Below are 18,654 nucleotides of genomic sequence, written 5' to 3'. Positions count from 1 at the left end.
GAAATATATACAACACAAAAAAAGATAATAAAAATGGGAAGAAATCATTTACACTTAGTGAAAAGATTCGTGATATGTAACTTATATTTAATAAAGCATTAGACATTTGATATTTAGCTTTGGCTAACAGTCCAAAAGACAAGTTCATCTCAATACTTATTTCCTTAAGAAAATCACTGTTTTATTTCCTAACAACAAAATAATTTATGTGTGTGGTTCTTTTTTTGTAGTATACCTTTGTATACTTAATTCTTTTACAGAATTTTATATAATATTCAAACTGAGATAAAAATATCAGTTTTGTAAAAGAATCATATAAATAAATTGATATTTAAAACAATTTTTTGAAAAGCAATTATGGAAAGCTCAGATCATGGGGAATTTCAGATACTTTGATTTATGGTTAGACTTTAAGAGGAAACCCTTTCTTATGTACCAGCTTTTGCGATTAAAATATTTTCGTCAGACATAATTAATTTGCTTTCTGTAGTGGGAACAATGTGGTGAATGTAGTTGAGTTTTCAATGATAGATGACTATAGAGTGCCTCGCAGCCACAAATTACTGTCTATACACAATATTGTCAGTGTAAAGTTTTAGGAGATCAAGCCGAATGTATGCCCATCACAGGATGTGCATAGAGTTTGCTGCTTGGATCCAACCTATTTTCCAATTTTAAAGTGAAATTTTCCAATTTTTAAAGTGGTACATCGAATTAAATATGTATAACGTATATCTTTTACAAGTAATGATTGTTCAAGTCAACCTTTAATACAACCTTTTTCATAAATTTGTTTTATTTTACCTAATTTTCTTTTTTGTTTCCCCCTTCCCCGCATAACTGTGACTTGAGCATATTCCGGGCATTGTAAACTGTTTCTATTCCAGTAGGTGTCAGGCTTTCCCAGCGTGCAGACCACAAAGGCAGGCTAACAATGCCATGATGCAGAATTCTATGCTTAATCCGGTTCCTGTAAACTGACTTTTTTAGCATTTACCCTCAAATAATCAACTTAAAATTACAGTTTTATATTCAGAAAAGCAGAAGGTGTGCGAATACAAAAAGTTCTCACTTAATTATTAGGAATATATAAGCACTCATTAAATTCTAGCATATGAAACGCAATATATATTTATAGTAACGTAGTAGAAACAGCAAAGTAATGAAATAAAGAATGCGATTAATGAGTAAAAACTGATTGAGAATATACTTTATATAGTGTTTATTTCACTGGCGGTAATGTAATAGAGACGTCTATTTCACAAAGATATAAGAAAATACCCTTTAGTATAATGGTTTCTCTTTAGAATTTTACAGCATGTAAAAATTACCCATTTTGGATGTTATTAGCCCTAATAATAACTTTGCAAACAACACAAAAATTTAGCTGATCAGATAATTCACTTCTAAAACCTATTCATAATTCACACAAAATGAGCAGAAAAAAATGTCTATTATGATAGACAGTAGAATTAATTTAATGATTAATTTTTGTAATTTTAAAATAATTTTCAAATTTGTCATTAAACTCAGAAAAAAAACTTTCTGTTTTTTTCTGCATATTCAAATTTTACCTTCCTCTGACCCTTCTCATTAATATGTTAACATATGTATGACCCCTCTGTATATAAAATAAAATATAATAAGAAACAAACACAAAAAATAAATAACTGTTTGGACCAGCCTTGGCTGCTGACCACTTTCTCCTTTTTTTTTAATAAAAGCCCTTCTTAATTGAGTTGGCTTTAACGGCTCTTTTTTGCCTTCCTTCATACCTCAATTTTCTCAGGCCAGATCACGGTGCTCACTCAACTACTTATCAGTTCCATGTCACTGAAATACTATTTCTCAGTGCTCATTTTGTCTTTTTCAGCAGCATTTCACACTGTTGATCACTTACCTCCTTATTAAAATATTTTCTTCCTTTGTTCTATGACACCACACTTTTATAGTTTCCTTCCTAACTTCTCTGGTCACCCCATTTAAGGCTGTATTGCGGGCATCCACCACTATCAGTTAATCAAAAATATTAGAGATTATCTGTTCATAATTCTAGGTCCTTCTTTCTTTCAGTATCATCCACATTCATGACTTAATACATTTCTGAAAACCAATGCTTTGCCAAATTTATATCTTTAGCCTTGATCTCCCCTCTGGATGCCAAACCCATCTAATAATCCATGATTTTACAGAGTTTTATTGAGCCCTTTCTATGTCCCTGGCACTGTTCTAGGCAGCAAATAGAGTAGTAATAAGACAGGCAAGGTCCCTGTTTTCATCGGATGTATTGCGGAAATACATAAAATACACTGTTGTCTATATAAATAGAATAATTTTCAAGTAATTCCTACAAAGAAAAAATAAGGGTGACAAAATAAGGAATGGCAAGTGAGAGAATAGTTAACTTTACATTAGGTCAGAGAAGGTCCTTTTGAGGAGGTGACATTAAAGCTGGAGGTGCAAGTGGAAAAGGAGTCCTTCATTATAAAAGGTGCAGAAAGAGCATTCCAGCAAGAGCAAAAAAGGTTTCCTTTGAGATTTATATTAACTTGACATGTTCAACAAACAGAAGTGAAGCCAGCGTGGCTGGAGGAAACGAAGTGCAGTGAGCTTCGAGTGTGACAATGAATGAAAGACCAAATTTCACAGATTTTAAGACACACGTTTTTGAAATCAAGAATGTGTCTTGAAGTCAATGGCATTTTTCAGTCACAAGTGGTCAGATAGTAGTTGTTGCTATTGCCTTAGAAATACTTTACCAGTTTCATTTATATTTTCTTCTTAAGTTTGCAAAAGTGATATGTGACCAAAATCTCAAAGTCTGAAAGACAAATCTAAAAATTCAAAGTAAGCAAGTATGATGTCATACTTTTCCTTCTGATTAGTACCTAAAAGAATGTGTCGCTTACAATAATGAAGTCTTACATTCAGTGAAATGAATTAATCTGACTTAAATGTTCAAAAGATCCCTCCCTTGTGTGGATCATGGATTATGGTAAACAAGGGTGGAAAGAAGTGGACCAGTTAGAACACTAGTGGTGAATAATGGCAACTAGAAGATGGAGAGAAGCTAAGGTATTTGGGATATATTAGAGGTGTAACAAGACTTTTTGATAGATTAGATAAAAACCAGGAGGGAGAGAAAAATTCCAAAGATCTGTCCAAGGTTTCTAGTTACAGAACTAGCCATTCACTGATTTAGTAAAAATTAAGATTCATGTGTACAGGGGTTGGGAATTGTGGGAAAAGTTAAGTAGGCAGTTGAATTGTATCGTTACCTCATTTCACCTATTATCCTCTCAGGCAAGGTTTACTGACCCCATTCACAATGGATAGACCATTCCCCTTGTTATACACTACAATTTCTTAAGCTTCATTCAGAATCAGCATTTGTGATTCACTGTTATTCCTCCTCTCACCTCTGCCACTGGGCTGTTGGTTCCATTCCATAAGGCAGGACATGTAGGAGTTCTTGTTCATTGTTTTACTCCCAGCACAAGCACAGTGCTGGGGACAGATAAGGTGTTCAGCAAATATTTGTTCAACATATAAATACACTAACCCTAATTTCTCATTTCCATCCTTCCTATTTCAAAGTGCTTGGTCATTGACTAATACCCACTCTGCTAGACAGGAAACCACAGGGCTATTGTAGCCAGGAGTTCCTGCAATGCTAAAAAAAAAAAAAAAAAGAAAAAAAAAAAAGCTACAAGATGAAACAAAAATATGCCAGAATAATCCTGAATAATCTAGAAAAGAACCTGTAATAAACACAAATACTCCTTTTACTAAGAATTATTATAGAATTCCAAGAATGGTAGAAAAAAATATGAGTTTATTCTAAATCAACCAGGTTTTTTTCATAAACAAATGCAAATATTTACTTGGGAAGCTTTCTTCTTTATATTCACATATTGATGCTCGTATTTCACATTCAGTATGATTAAATATTGATTGTGTACCTGCTATAAACCAGAGACTTTGCTAGCTCTGAAAGTAAGTCCCTACATGCAAAGACACTACAAATTCATTATGATTATTATGTAGTGTTGTAAGTGCAGTGAATAGGGGAATTCAAAGAGACCTGTAGGAGCAGTTAGACAGGCCACCTAACTTCACCTGAGAAGGCTTCCTGCATTATTAGGTGTGAAAGGAGACAATGATAGCAAAAAAGGACCATTGTAGTCAGAGGGAAGAAACGTGGGTTTAACAAACAGCATATATTGGACCAGAGAACTACTTATTTGAATAGGCAGGAAGCGGCAGAAGATGAGGTTGCGGAGGTAGGCAGGAGGCAGATCTACGATGGCATCATGTGACTAACTGGGTGACAAATCTTGATTGTATTCTGGAGGCAACCAATAGCCTATGAAACCTCACGAGCTGGGAAGTGAACTGGTCACGCTTATCCTCCCACTTGTGATAAGAGACTGTACCTGCCAAAGGAGTGTAATGTAGGAGCTGACAGCAATGACTCTAAAGCCAGCCAGCTTAGATTTGAATCTTTGCCCCGAGCTTTGTTAGCTAAATGACCTTAGGTAAGCTACTTAATCCCTCTGTAAAGAAATAATGATAGAATCTTCCTCATCTTTAAGGAGTTATAGTAATGATTAAATGAGTGAACATATTCACTCACAATAGTAGAGTACTAGGAAGAGATGCCATGTAAGTGTTTGCTACTATTATTATTATTATTTGCCAATCAAATGAAAATTTGAAAGACTTCTTTTGACCTTATCAAGGGTTTACAACCTAGGTCCATAAGCGAAGCACCTAGGTTTTCTCTAATGCCATTGTCATTTGCATGGCTTAATGAGTAAGGAATCTTGGTAGTGGAAAGGATTACAAAAAAATCCTCAAGCTCTCCAGGACCTCAAACGACAGAATCTCTACATGCAGTTGGTACTTTTCTATAGAAAGAATTGAAGAATATTTTTGTTGGAAAATTCATAGGATAAAGTTCTGTTCAGCAAGTTATACCTTTAATATTGTTTTCTCATAGAGCATATTAAAATTTTTTGAAGTCTGGTAGGTATGTTAGTGTTTACTTTTTATAGGGAATATTCCTTAGAGGCAGGAATTATTATTACTTTTTAAATTTTGTGTGTCCCAAAGCCTAGCACAGTGCTGGCACATGATGGGCAAATTATAAATAATCATCAAATAAACAAGCATTCCCAACCTTTAAAAGCAAGGACCTTGGATGAAACAACTAGCATTTATTTAAAAACTAGTATTGATCAAACTATTAGTTACTAGTTCTAATTATGACACAGCTGTATGCCACTTTCTATATGGTATATAACATTTAAATGCTATTTTAACTTGAATTGTCTCTGTTCTGTTTATTATATTTCCCTTTCTATTAAAAATTTCTGACTGAGTGCAGTGCCTCATGCCTATAATCCCAGCACTTTGGGAGGCTGAGGCGGGTGGATCAAAAGATCAAGGGATCAAGACCATCCTGGCCAACATGGTGAAACGCCATCTCTACTAAAGATACAAAAATTAGTCGGGCGTGGTGGTGCGCCACCTGTAGTCCCAGCTACTCAGAAGGCTGAGGCAGGAGAATCACTTGAACCTGGGAGTCAAAGGTTGCAGTGAGCCGAGCTGTGCTACTGCACTCCAGCCTGGCAACAGAACAAGACTCCGTCTCAAAAAAAAAAAAAAAAAAAAAAAAAAATTATTAGCTATAGCATCTCTGAAAAGCTCACAATCGTTTCCCATGAATGTCCAAGAGTTTTATTGTAATTAATTTTTTAAAATTTAATTACAATCTTTAATAAAATATGATGAACAGAGATGATGCATTCAAGTGATTTAGAAAAAGCTCTCAATAAATGACATTTCTGATTATTATTTAATAGACAAAATCCTGTTTCCCCCAAAATGAGAAAGATTAATACATGTCCATTAAATGTTTTTTTAATGGCAAATCTACTTGTCCCAAAATGAACATTTTGTAATCTGTACTATTTGTTTTACAGTAAGCTGGCATTGTTCCAAAGTCCACTATGTGAATACTTTTTTAGTTACAATCAGATTTACTTACATATTTTTAAAAATTCTGTATCTTTTGAAATATAGTGAAAAATAGACTTGAATAATAAATAATACAGAAATAAGTAAATTCATCAGCTTGTATTCTTACCAGTGTCTCTCTTCTTCTCACCTTTATATCAGCAACAGCTTTAACCAAATGCCTTTCACATAGCAGGTGTGTCAACTTCTATTTTTAACTTGTATTTTATTTTATTGTTAGTAAGATGTTTAACCCCATTTTGCTCCCAAGACATGTCTGGTATCTTGACTTTGTTTTATTACATGTAAAAATTATTTGTAAGTTTAGTATTGTAACACTAAACTTCTAGTATTCTAAACATACAGATGACTCTGAGCCTTAAATGAATAAAATATTGACCCACCCAGATATTTTTTCTTTGTTTATTTTGATTTGACTATCACTTCTTTTGAAAACCCTCTTTAACAATACTCTTTTAAATTTGTTTTATTTTATTTCAACCTTTCAAAGTGCTCTAACTTTAAATTAAAAATGATCTGAAAAGTAGGTTTTCTGAGTCATCACATTCATGATGGCAATACAACTCGAATAATAACAGTACTATCAAAGTTTGAGTTGTTGAGCACCTATTCTGTGAGGATCATGCACCTAAGCACATTTCATTCATTTGTATCTGAACGAGACCCCTGCAAAGTTTTATTTTTATTGACATTCCTTGTATTAAATCTGTAGTTTCCATATGAAGAAATCGAGGTTCACAGAGATCAATTGAGTTGCTCAAAATCATGAAACTAGACCATACTGAAGCCAAGATTGCACCTCTGGTGTGCTTGGTTCAATCTTTAACAACTCTTACGTTTTATAATACTGCTATTCCAATTTTCAAACATGTTTATGCCCCAATTTTATTTATTTCTTTATTTTTCTCTTTCATATTGTGGGTATGGTTGGGAACACAATCAACATATCCTTGAGTTGAATTAAACTAACAGCCACCATGGTGCTACTTTGCTTGGCAATGACTATTCTAAAGTAAAACCACCTCTATAAGGGAATAGAAAAGTGAATGATTATTTTAGTTAAAACAAAATTGCTGCATTTTATTTGTTCATTTTTCCCTATTAGGTAAACTAACAATAAATAATCTTATCTAACTGAAATGGCGAAATTATAAATATGATCCAATTTCATCCTGAATTTGATATAATTTTCTGGGAGTGAGGTAAATTTCCCTTGCAATCTTCTAGACCTGCTAGACAGAGAAAGAACATAAAGAAAAGAAGATTCCTTACTTTCCTCTAGTTGTTTCGAAACTTGATTTTTGGTAGTCAGTTCTTTGGCTAGGACTGCTGTCACCCCGGCTGAGGTATGTTTCCCGTGGGGCTCGATTTCCCACGCCTCCAATGCCTCCAACACCTCCAACGCCTCCAGCTCCTCCAACTGCGTTTAGAGAAGTTGCTTGTTCATTTGACTTTCTGGCAAAGCTCTGAAGAAATTTCAGTGTGGAATTGGAAAGGACCACTGGTTCTGCTCCAGGATTGAACCTGATGTTAGCTTTGGTTGGGAGGGTAAGATTCTGCAACTTGACCACTCCTTCTGCTCTCTCTGTGGATGTGAGAGTTTGGTTTCTCACACCCTCAGCAGGTGCACTTGTCTCTGAGGGAGGCAGTGTTGATTTAAGAAGACTCTCTTCAGAAGTTCTTGCCTCTGGAGCTGTAGCTATCTCCGCTGACATGGCCCAAGTGGTTGGCAGTATTTGCAAACTTTGTATTTTATTTGGAGAAACTGAAGCAGAGGTCATAGTCTTCTGAGAGTTCCCATCCTCAGGTATAGTCCAAGAATGCTTACTGTTGTTAAGACCAATGCCCCCACTCCATAAACTAGAAAGCAGGACAAATAATCTTGCCCCCTTCATCTCAGTAGTTTGAAGCAAGGTAGCTCATGTGAAATTTGGGGACAAAATCCGTGTGGCCTTTTTGATAGCTGCTTCCACACTGAATCTGCTAAGACTGAGCTTTGCCAATTTGAGATGTGTAGAGGAAACAGGTTTCTGTGTTTTGTAGTGTGCTCAGGAAGTTCGATTTCCTGTTTCTGTAGGGTTTTTCTGATCTGTGACCTCTAGTGGGATGCCTCTATGGAAGTGCTGAAGGGTCTCTGACAAAGCTGAGGGTAAATGGGAAAACACAGGCAATTATTATCAGGAAAACCCATGAGAAAAATATGAAGTAACTTTCTTTTCCTGAGCACACCCATATTTCACGTTTCACTGCTTTCAAAGAGAAATTTCGGGTTCACGATAGGTAGTGTAAAGTTTTGGTGATACAAGCTGAACACAGGAGTTTTAACATTTTGTTCTATTACATAAAGACACTGAGAAAAGTTTTTATGATACTTCTTATCTTCTATGCTCTATCCAGAGACCTGCATTTTGTTCAAGTGCATATCCACATGCATACACATAATCAAAATGTTGTTTACAGTGTCTCTATCATTTCATATGGTACATATACCCTAAATTATAAAATATCTATCTATCTATCTATATATATCTTTCTATTTTTATAAATACACTTCAGCTGTGTCATTACTTAATCTCAATGATTATAAGTAATAACAGAAAAGGAAAGTATAAGTAATTGAGTTAGACAGGTATACCAGGAACTCACTTTAAATTTTGCTCCTGGAACTTCTACCAGAGATATCCGCTAATGGAATAAATAATCAGAATTTTGCTTCCTTTATTTTCCAATCCTGAATGTCTGGTGGATGGGGGTAATCAATATTTTACTAGTAAGGGATAGATGAAGAAAAAGTGGAGTCACATAAAAATAAATTAAAATGGGATCATATAGAATGCTTTTATACTTTTACTGTAGGACAAAATTATACCAGTTGTAGGTAGCAGAGAACCAGATGTATCAAAGAGCTTTCTGTGGGTTTTTTTCTGGTAGAGATGTTTCATGAGATTTATCATTTAAATTCTCCAGCAAATCTCTGATCCTGACTTCAATTAACCTCTCATCTATAAAATTTCATAGCAGCCTGTTTAAATAGATATGTAAACTAAGTTATAATAGTTCATTCATTCATTCACTCATACATTTATTTATGTATTTAAGCATTCAGTAGTTGCATAACCCCTCATTCTGTGCAAAGTACTCTCTTATGTGCTAGGATTATAAAAGAAAGCAAAAATATTCTTTGCTGTCAATTTGCTAATTGTCTGTTATGTTATTTGAAAGCTAAATCCATGTGTAACCAATCTTTCTGTCAACTTCTGTCCCAGGCATTATGTTCTTGCTAAATATTCACTCATTGATTATTAAACTATAATTAGATTTTTTTGTTATTAGATTATTAAGTTCCTTCTTTCAAAATTAGAGAACTGGAAATCTAATTCCTGCTTGGTTGTGTTTTATTGTAGATATTTTTTCTAATCCTTATACCTGGACACAGTGCATTGGATTTGAAATAAGGCCTAATTCTTCCCTGGGCTACTAACTACTTGGGTTTAATATTTTTCTTCCCTCAATCTTTGCCATTTATTTCCATAAGTGTATTGTTGACCTCCTAGAGGGCATATAATATGGAGCTATTTAAACTAAGACAATCATCAGCAACCCCAATTGACTTTGATATGGAGTAAAAAGCATCCATTTCTCAGATATACCACAGAAAAATCCACAAACCTTACCTTAGTAAAGGACTAAAAAGGTCCAGCACAGACAATCCAGGAAATGAGTAGTTACTAAAAAGAGCAATGAAACTGCACAACTGTCACAATACAAACACGGTTTTCAGTACAAAGAAAAAGGCTTTACAGTGTCTTTATCTGGAAAAGACAGAAGGAAATAGCTTTGGCTTATAGAAGAGAAGTAATTTTGTAAAATTTAGGAAAAATATTCTTATTTGTATTCAATTTTATACCAATTTTCCTAGATTCAGTAGAAATAGATGAATGGACTGTCTTGAAGATTTATAATAATGCCAGAATAATGACATTCACTGATTTTTTTTTTTCTTCTACAGTTTGAAAGACTGTTCAAACCTGGTTTGGCAAGTGAACTTTAGTGATAAAAGGTCACCCACTGGTTCTATAACTGATAACAAGTAGTTATCCAATGATAATAAAAGCTGAACAAAGCTAAGCAATTCATTTCACCTCTTATAAGGTATTGACCAATAATGACTTTTGCTCACCCCCTCCTAGCTTACAAGTGACCCTGCAATCCAAAGGCTAAAGGTTCTGTATCTCACTATTGATCTACAAAGCCATCTTGTGCTTTAACTCCCCAGAGAATCCCAAGCTCATTTAGTGATTTGGGGTGTATGGATCAGCCCTTAATTAGACATATAAAATACTCCAGAAACTGTCAGAGGCCTCATCTCAAATTCTGCTTTCTAAGATTAATTGTCATCAAATAACAATTAAGAAAAATAATATTGCTGAGATGACTGACTGAGGAGTACTCAGTTTATTCATTCGTCTAGATACTCTAAACACTATTGTTGGATTAAACTATAACATCATTTTTGTATACCTGGACCCCGTCATTTTGTTCCACCTCTCATTTTCCACTAGGTTGTTAAATTATGTTTTACCATCTTGCCATTTGTTCACCATGAATATTTTGTAAGATAAAAGTCATGAAATTTATTATATTATGTGCTATCAGGAGATTTTTATGTCATTTTTCATTGTATCATAAACACCGGATTCACTACATACTGCAAAATGGGTTATCTGTAGGTGATAAGATAATGGGTTTGGTTCTTTTCCCCCTTATAACCCATATGCATTAATTTTCTAACCACAAGAAAAAAAAAGATTATTAAGTTGGAAGAAAACACAAATGTGAGTTAAAAGAGAATCATAGATTGAGGAGTTCACTGTAGATGGTGCTGTGTATTATTGAAAGCCTTTTTTTTTTTTTTTTTTTTTTTTTGAGACAGAGTCTCCCTCTGTCTCCCAGGCTGGAGTGCAGTGGCGCGATCTCGGCTCACTGCAAGTTCTGCCTCCCAGGTTCACGCCATTCTCCCGCCTCAGCCTCCCAAAGTGCTGAGATTACAGGCGTGAGCCACGGCGCCCAGCCTAAAAGCATTTTTAAAACAGTAAGAGTTATTATTCTCTGTAAAATGTTGGGGGTATAGGCTAACTTCCACCAGATTAGTAGGATTTTTTTCAGCAGCTGTTTATTTTTCACGAGAAATCCCTATTTTCTTAAAATAGTTAAAAACATCCAAAATGCGATTTCATTATACCTTTCCTCCATAAGACGTATCAGTCAAAAATAATTGAAGAAAACAAATTTTAGAGTTTTTTCAATTTAATGGTGTTTGAAAAATGTTGAAAACCTTTTAAATTTACATGTGGACAAAGGGGGTTAGCAACATACAGCAAAGGGGCTGGAGAAGAAGAGAAACTGATTTCTGCATAATTTTGATGAGTCGATGTGCTAGGTAAGTTAAATTTGGCATATTATGTAATTCTTACAAATGTGTTAGGTAAGTATTCTATTCTCATTATACTCATGGGAAGTTAAACTTAAAGAAGTGAAATAACTTCCTAGGGTAGCACATTAGTAATTGATAGAACAGATATTTAAGCCCGATTCTGATTCAATAGGCATTCAGTAAATATTTGTTGAATCAATGAATGAATGGATGAAGCTATGACCATACTCCTATGTATAGTGATAACACATGGCTTGAGGAGGGCTCTATTTCACATTCTTATAGCCACACAAAAGAAAAAAGTAATCTAAATAAATATAATGAACTTGTTCCAGGAACACAACTTCAAAAGTCTTCTGAAATACCCTTTCAGTCACATTGCTTCCTGTAAGTTCCTCCTAAAGAAAATTCAGAAAGCCCATTGATTCTACATTATCTATTCTCAAAATAAATATGAGGTTTATTTTGAAGCCATCATAGCCACATTAGAACAATAAACCAAAGACTAGGAGCTGTAGAAAAAAAGATAATGAAGCAGTAGCGATGCTAGAAAAATATAAGATAAGCAAATAAACTGAAAGTAAGAAAATTTAGGTTTGAGTGGGTTGGCTGGAAAGGGAAGATGGACAATTGATGAATTACATAATTCTTAATATTAAGTGAGAGAAACATATTAGTTTATCAGAAAAAAAACAACATATTTTATCCTAATATTAAAATTTTAACTTTATAAGAACATAAGGAACATACTGATAAAGATGACCAAATGCCCCTAATGAGAAAATGAATGTATGAATAGTTCACAGAACCATGCCATTGCTGATTTTACATTTCCCATTTAAGTAAAACAGTACCCTTGAAGTGAAAGAGTTCAAAAATCATTTCTTTTGATCATTTTAGAAATAACAATATTTTCATTTTCTTAATGGAAAGTTGTCTCTGGTTATCAAGTGATTATCAGTAGTGACTTCTGCTTCTGAAAATATGGAATAGACATATTTCCCTATTCCTTCTGCTAAGTACATCTGCAAATCATGGACATTATATATAGAACAAATAGAAGAAGATTCTGAAGGGTGGAGAAAAGAAGGCAGAATGACTAGGTGACCCAAGGAACAATTAAGCATTGAGTTCCCAAGTTTTCTTTTGCCTCATTTCTGGGTTCTGGGGAATTTGGCAAACTAGGAACACCAATAGGCACAAACAATAAAAGCCCCAATAAAAGCTTTCTTTAGGCCAATGACTAGAAAATTGAAAGCCTGGAAAGAAGGGAAAGATTTTTTTATTTTTTTATTTTTTTGAGACGGAGTCTCGCTCTGTCGCCCAGACTGGAGTGCAGTGACGCTCTCTCTGCTCACTGCAAGCTCCGCCTCCCGGGTTCACGCCATTCTCCTGCTTCAGCCTCCCGAGTAGCTGGGACTAGAGGTGCCCGCCACCACGCCCAGCTAATTTGTTTTGTATTTTTAGTAGAGACGGGGTTTCACCGCGTTAGCCAGGATGGTCTCGATCTCCTGACCTCGTGATTCGCCCGCATTGGCCTCCGAAAGTGCTGGGATTACAGGCATGAGCCACCGCGCCCGGCCTAGAAGGGAAGGTTTTTAGAAAATAACCACTCTACTCCCACCATACAGCACAGGGAAAAAAAAAGAAAGAAAGAAAGAAAAAGAAATAAAAACAAAAAACAAAACAACTCACCCTTGCCAGCAAAGCCTGAAGCGAGAATTAAACTTCCACCTCCCGAGGTTGTAACAAGGTGTCCCAACCCTCATTCTCCTGTTGGGGTAGTGTCAGAGAAGGCCAACAGAGGAGTCAGAAGTTTCTATATCAAGAGGCCTCGCCTGAGTACACTGCCATAGCTCTCCAAAAGCTGAGTGAAAGGAAAAGAATGAAAATCAATAGCTTCAAAAAGTCCTCCAAAGGCTAGAGATAAGGCAAGAGGTTGGAAAGATGTCTTCCAAGGTGTAGAAATCCAAGGGTGGGTCTGGAAAGAAATGAGAATGTACTAGAGATTTTTTAAAAACGATTTTTCATCGTAAAGTAGAAGAAGATTTTTCATTGTGAAGTAGTGTTTTAATCACCCTCTCTTCACCCTATTGTTGAGGGAGGAATTCCCACCTTAGGGTTATAGGAATGGGTAAACACATGATGTCCAATGTTGAATTGATGAGATTGGCAGCAGTTTATACATAAGCTAAAGCCCTGGGGAAGAGGATACAGCATACCACGCAGGGCCACACCAGGGCTGCACTCAGGAATAGAGTCAACAATCAACAACGCTAGAAGGTGGACTTGGTAATATCAAGAGTATGAGGTGTCCCCTGGCTCCCACAGGCGGATGTGACTGGCTTGTTTGAATAATTCTGTGGGCTGGCAGGGAACTGAAACCTACTACTCAGGGATAAGCAGGAACTATGCCTGGTCCCCTTGATAAGGCAGTGGATACTGGACTCGGAACCTTATCCACAAGAGCAGAGTGGGGAAGGAAACTTTTGGATTAAGGCCATCGATGCCCTCTGGTTTCAGATGTCAAGACAGCACATAATTCTATGTCTTTATTTTAGGCCTCATATTACACACAGTTCAGAGAGCTTTTTCTCTGTATTGTCAAGGATAAAGAGCTCTCCAGAGCTTTGCCTGTGCTCAGATCTCAAACTTAGTTGAAAGGAAAATCCTTATCACACCCTCAAAGTATTTTAAGAGCATGGTGAGTTAAAACTTAACGCTACAACAATTTCCGTTTATATTAGACCTAGCTCAATTACAAATTGGGATAACTCAGCTCCTACACTAAAGGGCTAGCGGGATAAGAATGTCCTTCTCTGAGGTAAATATTATTTTCTATAGCCTTTATTATTCTTTTATGCATAATGCCTCATATAATACAAAATTTAAGACAAATGAAAAAATAAGAAAATGTAATTCATGGTCAAGAGAGAAAACCTAAAAAATCCAGAAAACACCAAGATATTGGAAGTATAAGAGAGAGAATTTCAAATAAGTATGATAGAATGGGTATTGAAGGTGGGCAACATGTCTGAATATAAAGGGAATTTCAGCAGAGATAAAAATTATTTTTTAAAAAGTTGAATGAAAATGCCAGAAATAAGACATAACAAAAATGAAGAAGTCATTTGATAAGCTTAATAGCACACTGGAAATATCAAAGAAAATAAGAAAAGAAGATAGGGTAGAAGAAATTATCAAAACTGAAACACAAAAAAGATCAATATGTGAACGAAATAAACAGTGTCTGAGATCTGTGGAACAATTTCATATGGTTTAGCACACCTCTAAATGGAGGGAATAAAGAAGAAAAGAGAGAGTAAATAGTACAAAAGATAATTTTCTAAATATTTATAGGTAAGACTTTTCCAAAATTGATGAGACACAATTGATGAGTTGTTGGGGGAAAAAAAAAAAAAAAAAAAAAAAAAAACCACGCCATATCACATAAAGGGGAACATAATTACAGCTGACTTTTCATTAAGTCAAATAGATGAGAGAGAGCAATAGAATTACACCTTTAAAGTGCTCAAAGGAAAAAAAATAACTTGTCAACTTATAATTCTATATCTTGTAAAAATATCCTTCAAAAGTAAAGGGGAAATAAACATAACTTTAATAGGTGAAACTTGAAAGAATTTGATTTCAGAAGACCCACCCTATAAGATATAGTAAAGAAACCCTTCCAGCTAAAGAGAAACTATAGAAAAATGGAGCTAGATTGGCAAGAAGGAAGGGAGAGCATCAGAAAAGTTTTATATAGGTAAACAAATTTGATATTATCTTTATTATTGATTTAAAAAGGTAGATAATTGATATCTTTAGTATGGATTCAAAAAAGATGAATATGTGAACAAAATGAACAGTGTCTGGGATCTGTAGAACAATGTCATATGGTTCAACATACCTATAATTGGAGGAAATAAAGAAGAAAAGAGAGACCATTATAATTTCAAATGTAATGTGAAATGTTAATGAATTAAATTTTTTTTATTTTGACTGTTGAGATAAAAATCACAGCAATAATGTATGGTGAGATTGATAGTATTTGTAATTAAAATTCAAGACAGAAGAACACAAACAGTCTGCAGGTGTGTAAATGAAATTACACAGTTATAAGGAGATTCTGATGTTATATGTGAAAAGTAAAATGTTATTTGAAAATATACTAGAATAAATTAAAATTCATATTTTAATTGTTAGAACAAAAATGTAGCTTAAAAATCAATACAGGATTACAATGGAACATTTAGAAAGTACTCACTTCATATAACAAGGGAAAGAAAGGAGGAAAGGAGACTCAGTCAATCAAGAACACCTAATACTGAATATAAATGCACCTAGTAGTGTTTCAAAATATGTGAAGCCAAAATCACTGTAAATGTGTGGATTTATTTCTGGGTTCCCTTTTCTGTTCCATCAGTCTATGGGTCTGTTTTCATGCCAGCACCATCCTATTTTGGTTCTGCAGTATAATTTGAAGTTAGGTAATATGATTCCTCCAACTTTGTTCTTTTTGCTTAGAACTGCTTTGGCTATTCTGTATTTTTGGTGGTTTCATTTAAATTTTAGGATTTTTTTTTTCTATTTCTGGAAGAACGTCATTGGTATTTTGATAGGGATTGCATTAAATCTGTAGATTGCTTTTTGTAGTGTGGATATTTTAACAATATTGATCCTTCGAATCCATGAACATGAGATATCTTCCCATTTTTGTGTCACCTTCAATTGCTTTCATCAATAATTTTTGACAAAAGCTCCAAAAACATACACATGTTTTCTTTAATTTGTGGGAGCTAAAACATTTGCTCTCATGGAGGTAGAGAGTAGAATTTTGGTTATCACAGGCTGGGAAGGATAGTGATGAGTAGGGCATAAAGAAAGGTTGGTTATTGGGTACAAAATACAATTAGATGGCAGAAATAAGATATAGGGTTCAGTAGCACAATAGGGTGACTATAGTTCACAATAGTTTATTGTATATTTCAAAATAAGTAGAGAAGTGGATATGATATCATAACACAAAGAAATGATAAATGTTTCAGGTGATAGATATCCTAATTACCTTGATTTGATAATTAAACACTATATGCTTGTATCACAATATCACATGTACCCCATAAATATGTACAACCATTATGTAGCCATAAAAATAAGAAATAGAAAAATAAAAATCATGAAGCCAAAATGGACAGAATTAAAGGGAGAAATGGATAAATCTATTATCATAGTCAGAGATATTAACATCTTTCCTTTAGTAGACAAATATTCACATAATCAGCAATGATATAGAAGATTTGAACAAAATTATTAACCGATTGGACCTAGTTGATATTCATGGAACATCCAACAACTACAGAACACATACTTTTTAAATGTACATGGAACCATCATTGATACAGAATATGTTTTGGGTCATGAACTATTTCTCAGTAAGTTTCAAAGCATAAAAATCATAAAGAGAATATTCTGTAAACACAAAAGTGTTAAGTTACAAATAAATAAAAGTAAGCTATTAAAAATCCCTAAATATTTTAAATGAAATAATATACTTCTAAATAATCCTCAGTCAAAGCAGCAATAACAGGGATGTTTTAAATATGTGCAACTGAATGATAATCAAAACAGATCAAATTTTGTGCAATTTTGTCAGTTGAAATGCCTATATTACAAAAGAAGAAAGGGGGCAGGCACAGTGGCTCATGCCTATAATCCTAGCACTTTGGGAGGCTGAGGCAGGTGGATTGTCTGAGCTCAGGAGTTTGAGACCAGTGTGGGAAATGTGGCAAAACCTCGTCTCTACTAAAATACAAAAAATAAAAATAAAAAAAGTAAAAAACAAATTAGCCAGGCATGGTGGCTAATAAAAAATAAAAAAAAAAAGAAGAAGAAGAAGAAAGGGATGAAATTATTGAGGTATGCTTCCATTTTAAGTAATAGATAAAAAAGATCAAAATTATCCCAAAGTTGGTAGAAGGAAGAAATAGTGGAAATAATAGCAGAAATTAATGAAACAGAAAATGGGCAAAGAAGAGAGAAGAATAATTTTCGAAGTTGACTTTTTGCAAAAATTAATATGATTAACTGACCTTTAGCAAGACTAATCAAGAAAAACAAGCAAGAGATTATAAATGTTACAAAATAGAAGTAGAGACATTATAAAGAGCTTACACACATTGCAAGAATAGTAAGGACACATTATGAAGAATTTATGCCAATATATCTGGCAACTTAAACAAAATGAAAATATTCCCTTAAAAACTAAAACTGGTATAAAGAGACATTTAGAAAACTAAAAATCTCCATTCATAATAAAACCTTTCCCACAAGTAAAGCTCCAGGTCCAAATAGCTTCATTCGTAAATTATATTAAACATTTGAAGAAAAAACAGTACAAATCTTCATGGATTCTTTTCAAAAACAGAAAAGGAGATACCACATCCCAACCTCATTTATAAGGCCATAAAAACCTAATACCAAATATTACAAAAAAATATTTCAATAAAAACAAAACTTCAGACCAATATCTTTCGTTGACATAAAAGGAGAAGTATTAAACCAAATGATATCATTATGTAAAAGCTAATATATCATGATCCCACAGGGATAATTCAAAGAAGTTAAGGTTCATTTACATTCAGAAGTCAGGCAATGTTATTCACCATATTAGAATGAATGAAAGAAAGAGAGAAAGACAGAGAGAGAAAGAGAGAGAGACAGAGACAGAAAAGAGAAAAAGAGAGAGGAAAAAAAGAAGGAAGGAGGGAAGGAAGGAAGGGAAGGAAATGTATGTATATACATCTAAATAGTGTAAAAACATGTGACGAGACTAAACACTAGTTTATATTGAAATCTATCTGCATACTAGTAATAGAAGGCATCTACAAAAGGTCTATAGCTAACATCTTTATTAATTATGAAACTTTGAATGCTTTTTCCCTAATATAAAAATAAAAAACAAAAATATTTGCTCTCACAACTTCTGTTCACTATTGCATTGAAAATCCTAGCTGATGCAATAAGGAATAAAAGAAGTTAGAAGCAAGATGATTGGAAAGGAAAATGTAAAGTACTATATTATATATAAATGACTTGTCTGTGTACATAAAAATGTGATGTAATCCTCAAAGTTTTTAAAGCAGGGTGTGGTGGCACACTCCTGTAGTCCCAGCTAC

The 18,654-nt window shown here is 34.2% G+C and overlaps 1 protein-coding gene across 3 annotated transcripts in view; it reads right to left on the bottom strand.

Annotated features, from left to right (window-relative positions):
- Nucleotides 1–8,160, bottom strand: part of MMRN1 (multimerin 1) — a 59,030-nt gene extending 50,870 nt beyond the window's left edge. The window contains exon 1 of one of the 3 annotated variants that reach the window (XM_023195443.2): nt 7,315–8,160. In XM_023195443.2, coding sequence (XP_023051211.2) covers nt 7,315–7,937 — 623 coding nt within the window. In that variant the 5' untranslated portion in view covers nt 7,938–8,160. Of the gene's footprint in view, nt 1–3,419; nt 3,517–7,314 lie in introns of those variants that run through there. The other 2 variants (XM_023195445.2, XM_023195446.2) reach the window with 2 other exon arrangements.
- Nucleotides 8,161–18,654: the final 10,494 nt, after the last annotated feature.

This window comes from Piliocolobus tephrosceles, chromosome 3, assembly GCF_002776525.5.
Source record: "Piliocolobus tephrosceles isolate RC106 chromosome 3, ASM277652v3, whole genome shotgun sequence".
In the NCBI taxonomy this organism is placed as follows: Eukaryota; Metazoa; Chordata; class Mammalia; order Primates; family Cercopithecidae; genus Piliocolobus; species Piliocolobus tephrosceles.
This window is presented reverse-complemented; position numbering and strand designations above follow the sequence as displayed.